General features: G+C 36.0%; 1 protein-coding gene across 1 annotated transcript; it reads right to left on the reverse strand.

The window, feature by feature from the left end:
* Positions 1-667: 667 nt before the first annotated feature.
* Positions 668-8,303, reverse strand: LOC119581294. The gene is made up of 5 exons (XM_037929692.1): positions 8,208-8,303; positions 4,768-4,993; positions 3,626-3,770; positions 3,352-3,526; positions 668-1,258 (listed from the first exon to the last, which is right to left on the reverse strand). The coding sequence occupies exons 2-5, from the start codon at positions 4,973-4,975 to the stop codon at positions 1,043-1,045; spliced, it is 744 nt and encodes a 247-aa protein (XP_037785620.1). The 5' UTR covers positions 4,976-4,993; positions 8,208-8,303; the 3' UTR covers positions 668-1,042.
* Positions 8,304-8,636: the final 333 nt, after the last annotated feature.

Here is an 8,636-nt window from a genome sequence, read left to right on the forward strand (position 1 = left end):
CGGCTTTTGATGGTGCAGCCTCATGCCCCAATAGTGGGTAAGTTTTCATTACTGCCATGGTAAGCCTGGATTATGTTGGGGATAAAACAGTCCACCCCTCAGGGTCCCTTGAGGGGTAAGGGCTAGATAAAAATCAGGGGAATACCGTGCCCATGGCTCCCTCAGGCCGTTCAGGACTGGCACAAAGTCAGCCTTTCATCCTTTCAGCACGGCTCTCACACCTTAGGAGGTGGATAGCAGAAGGGTTTGGTGAAGGGACAGAAACGAAAAGTGGGAAGGAAAGTAAAGACCATGCAAAATTAGTTGAGTCGAGGGCTGAGTCCCAAGGTTGGGGAGTTCCCCATCATTGGGTCCCAGTCTCCACCTCCTAAGCCCCCCCACGACAACAACGGGCAAGGGATTGGGGGGGTTCGTCACCCCAAAGCCAAATATAATTGGCTCATTCGATTTCCCTCGCTTGCGTCATACGCTACAGTTTCGTCGCTCTCTCGATTTCGCGTCATTTTCTCTGCGATTTGGAAGAGTACGTATAATGGAGCGCTTGCAAGTATTATTTCACATCCCCTCTACTAGCATTATTGGTTTGTGAAGGAAATACTATAGAAGATAAGTTCTATCAAACGGTGAGGTTAGATTCTTCAGTTTCAGTGCTAGGTGTCGTTTCTAATAAACATGAATTATTATTCAACATGTGCAAACAACCATTGGGAACTGATATGGCTTTTTGTATTTACTTTCTTCACTGATATAACGCACAACACATGTGCAGTCTAGTGCACTGTAAAGTAGCGCCTCCCTCTTATTGATTAATGATTGGCAGGAATATCTCCCAGCATGCTGTAATTTGAAATGTCAACAGAAAGTAAAGATAACTTCCCATAAGCATTTATCAATAATTACTGACAAGAACTGATACCTATGTCAATTAAATCCCTTTTCAACTGATTTTCATGCTTCACTGATCATCAGAGTACGCATTTAATCTTCATTCACTCCAAATTTCCTATTCTTTCTGTGACTTGCAATGGGGAGTGTAGAATATCTACAGTATAAGCTCTGCATACACCTTGACGTCACATATCTGCAGATGATCAGTATCGCTGGATACCTTCTGAATGACGAGGTACCTGCCAGAACTGCCCCCACTCTTCATAAATGTGAGGCGTCCTTGTGCTACAGTGTAAGGGCCTACGTACTGCCCGTGCAAAGTCCAGGCGGAAAAGTCTTCGCCGTTTCTTGGTGTGGTGCCAACGCGAATCTGATGGCGGAGGGGGAAAAAATATTGATTTAAGGCGATATCATATTATTTTGAATGTCATATTTGGAGAAATGATAATAGGAAAATTTAGAATTATACTCGTAGGAGATACTTTGTGCATGAGTACGTACTAATGTTCAGCTGGAATCAGTAATTTGGTAACACGTTAGTATTATTAATAATAATTTTAATAATTAGTGCCTGCTTCATTTTGAGAGTTGACAACGGACCTGTAACTGACAACCAGAAAAAAACTATATTCAAACTCATGAACCTCAATTTTCGTTATTATTACAGTATCAATATCAAAATTACACGACCATGGCATAGGTAGTACAGTGTGATTGTAATTAGACCATTGTTTGATATCAAGACACTGTAAAGCCATAGGGGTTGAGAGTAAAATCTGAGTTGTGATTTTATTAGAAGTAAGCATTAAGTAAAATTTTAGTTTTTATTTCACATGTACAGAGCAGCATAACATGACATGTTCTTACATAAGGCAGATTAAATTTTAATGGACGAACAGCTGGCCTAATGTAATTAGTGAGATATAGAGCTATAGGAGAACGGTAATAATCAAAGAACAGATGTAGTGATTCGAACTACTTAATCTTATTAATATGCCTTGATAACTAGGTCATTTGTCGCTGCCACGACCTGGGTAATACGAAGAGGAACAATCTATTTGTGGGGAAAAGAGACACCTAGAAGAGTGTAAAGAAACTAAAAAGAAAGAGTTTAAGTGTAAGAAAAGAAATAGTAGTCATGGACTAATTTGCCTTTTTCTTATTGCAAAACGTTTAACCTTTAAAAACCAGGGAATTTTACTCAAAAAAACCATATAGAAAAAATACATTTTTTCTTAAAAATGAATAAATAAATAAAATACAACCTCAAGCACAATATACATTAAAATACTAGAGAAAAAAATTAAAAACCCTCAAGATAAAATAAATAAATAAATAAGTTAACATGAAACAATAAAACTCAAAAGATTGGAAACTAACTAACCTTAAACACGACGAACCGTAAATACCAACATATTAAAAGAATTTACGTAAAAAAAAAGTATGACTGAGCACTTTCGACAGTTTAAAACACACACACACACACACACACACACACACACACACACACATACACACACACACACACACACGCACGCACGCACACACACACACACACACACGCGCACACACACACACACACACACACACACAAAACATCACTCTCGCCTTCACCGGGTGTACGGCTGCAAGAGGATGTTTCCAAAAGCCTGGCCTACCCCTTTTGTTTGCCCCCTGGGCTATATATACTTCCCTCCCAGCAAGGACTTTAGGAGCGGGGCGCGAAATCAGCCCAGAAACGAGCTGACAATTCCTATTCCTAGATGGCGCGGCAAGCCATGAATATTAAAAAATCTTGCGTACTTTAATAAAATGATAAAAAAAATCTCTCCCCTCTTAAAATGGTTGTGAGAACTGACTACTAAAAGAAAAATCAGTAAAATATGTGAGCTATTCACCTGACGTTAAAAGAGAGCAGTTGAAATACATAAAATCCAAAGAAAATTCTTTTCATGATCGTTAAAAACAAATATAGGTAAAAACAAACAATGTTAATGAAATTAGGTAAAAAAATAAATAAATAAAGTGAGATGATTTTCCATCCCCCTGTTTGGATTAAAGGTTTAAAGATTGAAGGTTTAAAGATTAAAGATTTAAACATTAAACCTTGTTTAATCCAAGGGAAACACGGGTATTTTTGGGCGCATTTGGGAGGTCTCTGGCTCCCATATGCATTTAACACTCTATGGGTATTTTTATTAACTTGTACCACAGTAAGCCAATTTATGCAAATATTCAAAGGCATTTAGCATCTTAAACGGAATATACACAATTGGTATGATCAAAGAAAGTTGGGACAGACTTCCGAGTTAGAGAAGATGCGTATGGTGAAAACCAAATCAAGATCCTTAGGAAGAAAAGCAAGGCAAAAGTTCCGTGACGGTCTGTGAACATTACTATTAAACACATAATCAGCATATGTACAGATATGCAAGTTTCTAAGCAAGATTTAATTTCACAAACCTCTACGTTGTGGAATCTCCCAACAGTATGTAGTTCAGTGTATCTGGGTAAGATCTCAACTGCATACACCTTCCAGTGCTGCAAGAGATCCACCATCCACCATGCACGGGCAATGCCATCAGTGCTGTGATACATGGTTATGTTCGATTCGTCAATGGCGTATTCGGGGGTATAGCTGTTTGGACAAAAAGAGAGGTTAACAGTTATTTATGTATCTGTGGTTATGTGGACGCATGCATGTGTGCGTGCCCACTATTATGCAGTCCTTACTTACTCTTCGAATTGCAGAGAGCCTTCTGCTGGTTTCCCTCGAGATATCTCTTCCAAGGAGGCCAGAGGCGGAAGAGAAAGTCTCTGGAAGATGCGCCCATCTCTACTGGAATCTACTTGATTCAGCCCATAGACGTCACAGGTACCATCTGACGCGAAAAGGATTAAGTGCTGTTATAAAGGCAGGTTAATTTAGGCATGTGAATGTCCCTAGGTAATAGAATTTCCAACACATGCTCCTCTGCTTAAAAGTTGTGTGACATTACAGAACACCTGGATGTACCCTGGTTGCCACCAAAAAAGCTAATGTAACAATGAGTGCTAAATAGATAAAAGCCAAGGGGCAAGATTATCAGTTATGCCGCATCAAGGGATAGTATCACTTTCCTCATCTTTCTCGATTCTTTAGCACAATCATGTGTAATGGAGGCTTGTTTCTTCACAAAATACAAAGTCTGCATAACAACGCTTACTGCAGCATCCTTTATTACTTGAGAAAAAAGCGCAGTTATGGCAACACTGTGCTTAAGGTTGAAAAGTAACAATGCACATTCACAAACTGAGAAAACATACTGTATGAACTTGTGTGCCAGGATTCTAAAAAGCAGACCATTTTCTAAGACTTTTGGCTAAGGTATTGTGATTGTAAGTAAGAATTTTGGATATAATTATGGGATTCTAACCCTCGGAGGACCCCAAAGCGCCTTCAACATGTAGGTACGAATCTCATCTGAAGCAGGGACTCTTCGAAGAGAAGAGAAAATGATTGTTAACCTAAGGGTAAAACGTCGGAATTTAGTTTTGTAAAACTGCAGCGGCTCTGAAAATCTATTCTTATATATTACTGAGAAAAAACAACTTTACATAACTGTTTTTATGGGGAAAGTCCTTGAATCTACACTCGGATTCCTTGAATGATAATGAGTCTAGTCGACGTTTATCCTGAACACACAGAAAGGTCCTGCACTTTTCCTGAGTATTTCTTCATCAAGGATGGAGCCTATAGTCATCAGTCTTCATTAATAGTCACTAGCATAAAAAAATCTTTCCTACAAATCATCACGACCCAGTTTGATTTTGTACACTGCGGGGAGAGAGAGAGAAAAAAAAAAAGAAAAAAGAAAATAACAAGTCGGCAATACTCACCCTTATATATGTAGCCAACTCCATGGAGTTGATGGCACCGCATGGCACAAACGGTCGAAGTGACTAATGGAAAGGATGAGACCTCCCCTGGAATGCTCACCATTAACTGGCTGGCCATGAACGAGTTTCCATCCACATGGAGTAAGAACAGTGCCCATATCACGGCATACGTGCCCACATTCCAAAGCTGGGCGTACAAAGCCATCATGGGGTGAGACGATTGGGTCTTCAAGAGAAAGAAATTGCTTCCATTAATGATAATCTTTCCCATATCCCATCGGCTGCCAAGTCATGCACTGTTTTAAATCGTAGAATAAAGGAAATTTACGTCTTTTCCTTAGCATGTGTATCAGTGTATGTTTTCATAAGATAATACACAACAACTATATACGCTATCATCCATGCAATTACAACATTTGAGTCATATTTTATGAATCGACGCCATCCCTGCTTCTGAAGCAAGGATTGGGAATCGAAGCATTTTTCGGCACTGCGTTCGAGCGTGCTTCGAACACTTTGTTATATTATATAAAGTGTGGGAATCCGCTTTGTAGTTAAATTTCCTCCCCTGTTATATGGCTAACTTTCAGCCCAGCTTTTCTGTTTCCCAGAAAGCTGCACACTAGCTTTGTTACAGGTCATGGAAGGTTTAAGTGAAGTGGGCGGTGTCTAATGCCAGGGTGCCAGACTTGTCTGGCACCCTCACTTGTGTGTGTGTGTGTGTGCGCGCGCACACACAGACACGAACAATATATATATATATATATATATATATATATATATATATACATACATGCTACATACATACACACATATAAATGTACAGTATATATATATATATATTATAATATATATATATATATGTATATATATATATATATATATATATATATATATATGTATATATATATATATATATATATATATATATTATTTAACTTTATTTCTTTTTGAGTGGGATGCTACGGTTGATCAGCCCAATGATCATTCTGTATGATAATGACACACACACACCACACACACACACACACACACACACACACACACACACACACACACACACACATATAATATATAATATATAATATATATCATAAATATAAAATATAGTAATATAAATTAGATACATATATAATATATATATATATATACATATATAAAAACATATATATATAGTATATATATATATATATAATATATATATGTATATATATATGATATATATAATATATTTTATATATATGTATATATATATATATATGTATATATATATATATATGTATATATATATATATATATATGTATATATATATATGTCTGCGCAGAAATACATGGAAGGTTTTCTCACTAACTTCGCGAGCCTAAGGTTGGCACAGGTGAAAACGCGCACCCGAGGTATTCCGCCATGAGACAAAAGAGAAACGTTGCCAATGTCGTCTGCTGGTATGGAAACCCGCAAAATCTTTGCGACAATGGTAGAAAACTCGGAAAGCTACAGTTTATAATGTGTAGGATATTAGGTGAATAAACAGTAAGACAGAAAATGCTGTAAAGACATTAAATATTCCTCTCCTAGTTTATTACTTATACAGAATTGCATGAAAACGGTACACAAGTGAGAATAAGCGAATAAGCTGCTTCGAATCCTCGTCTCGGCGCTAGTTCGAATCCTCAGGGAGAGAAACTCTCCTCGTCATTTAGTATTTCTAATCTCTTTATGCAATTATAATTGTCCTTCTTTAACTTTCCGTGTCTCTATACCGCACGACGCACGAGTTAGCTCTTTTTTCCACTTTTTTGTAATGAAAACACGAAAAAGGGAAAGATTCACTTCCTCTTTGATACATATTTATTATGTTTATGTTTTTATTATTTACCTTAGAGATCGGAATTATCATAAATTTAGTGTATGTGACGTATGTGTAGGTAAACATGCATTTTGACAGTTATTTCGATAAGTCCTCGCATATTCACACTATAGGCTTGCTCACTTACACGCAGGCGCACAGACACACCCATACATGTGCACGTTCACTTACACGCAAACTCATGTAAACACTTACTAGTACACATATACACATACGCGTACTGTACAAGTACACATACACATACGCGTACAGGTACATGAGCTCATATTTCGTAGATCTAAAAGGATCCGGAATTGTGGTAAGAATTTAAAATAATAGTAATAACAATAATTGTAGGATAAGAGTTTTATATTGTTGTATAGCTACAGTGAAAAGCCTTGAACTTAACTTGGAACACAACGTCATAACATTTGGGTGTAGATTTTTTTTAATCTTGAGAGTTCAAGATAATGATGTACTGGGGGCCACTTTTAACAGCAAGAGAACTAACTGCGATACATCGATCATCAGCCAGTCTAATCATTTCTGATGCTTTTTGTTGTTGAAGTTGGTTTTAAAACTGTTAATATTTTGAATATATAAATTACTTGTACACCAAGGACGGGCAAGTAAATATTATAGAATCAAATTGATTAATATCCGTGTTAAATGAATGTTAAATGTCACATTGTTCAGAGGATTAATTTGTTTTTACTTGTCATTTTTTAACTTGTGTTATAATATCAAGGCCTGGTGGCTTGAGTTAATTTTATTGTCTGTTACATATTTTTTTTCTTTTTCTTGAAAAAAAAAAACATAAATATTTCGAAATTCAGGAAACACAGTCAGTTCTGGTGCATTTAAATTGTTTGATATCTGTTAGTTTATGCTTTTATTTGTTTGTGTTTACTAAATTAAAGTCATGAAATGGGTGAGTGTCTGTGCGCCTGCGTGTAAGTGAGCAAGCCTATAGTGAGAATATGCGAGGACTTATCGAAATAACTGTCAAAATGCATGTTTATCTACACATACGTCACATACACAAATTTTATGTCAATTCCGATCCCTAAGGTAAATAATAAAAACATAAAAATAAATATTTACCCTGTAAATTCAATCCTATGAATTGATTTTGAAATATCAAGGACCTGATCACAAACCTAAACTTTAGACTAAATGACTGTATTATATGATGTATGATAATAATAATAATAATAATAATAATAATAATAATAAAATAATAATAATAATAATGGGGTATAACTAGTTAATGACACTTCCCTGCGGCCTCACCCTTTTTGTAGGAATTTGTTTACTGAATGAATACGGCAATGGATTCTGGAGAAAAACAATTCTTGTTGCTTCTTCCTTTATTCTGCATTACTGATGAAATGCAATTTATACATGTTCATCCATATCTTCCATGTCCGTACTCATACTTCAAACTGTGGCTACGTGGTCATATATACTATTAAACTTGCAATAATTCACACACTTAACTCAATCAAAGCACATCATTGAATGCTAACAAACTTATAAAACATAAAATCATAATAATAGGATGAATAAATTAGTACAAAGAATATAATTTACCTCCAAACCCCTACAATAGGGCCTGGTGCTGTTAGGCGACCACAGCTGCCGTGGAAGTAAACAACCGCGTTCCAATACTCGTCTATGTATTCAACTTTAAAACATAGTCTTTAAAAAAAAAATCATTCATCTTTACTTTCCTAATTGGGCTGCTACACTTACAAATTGTGCTACACTGTGTAACATTAGTATTGCCGCTATCATCATTGTGATAATAATACTAATAAAGAGGAGGATAATAATGAGGATAATAATAATAGAAGTTGTAATTATGTTATTAATATCATTGTTATTATCATCATTACTATTGTTGTTATTCCTACTATTATTATTGTTTATTACTATTATTATTATTTAAATTGAAAATAATAATAATAATGATGATAATAATAATAATGTTACGCCTCTCTGCCACCAACACAAGGCAGG

This window comes from Penaeus monodon, chromosome 14, assembly GCF_015228065.2.
Source record: "Penaeus monodon isolate SGIC_2016 chromosome 14, NSTDA_Pmon_1, whole genome shotgun sequence".
In the NCBI taxonomy this organism is placed as follows: Eukaryota; Metazoa; Arthropoda; class Malacostraca; order Decapoda; family Penaeidae; genus Penaeus; species Penaeus monodon.

Coding starts and splice junctions, on each gene's coding strand:
- LOC119581294 (XM_037929692.1), bottom strand. CDS start 4,975: ATGATGGCTTTGTACGCCCAGCTTTGGAATGTGGGCACGTATGCCGTG. Junction 3,527..3,625: donor GGCTCTCTGCAATTCGAAGA/GTAAGTAAGGAC, acceptor TTGTCCAAACAG/CTATACCCCCGAATACGCCA. Junction 1,259..3,351: donor GGAGATTCCACAACGTAGAG/GTTTGTGAAATT, acceptor CTCCGCCATCAG/ATTCGCGTTGGCACCACACC.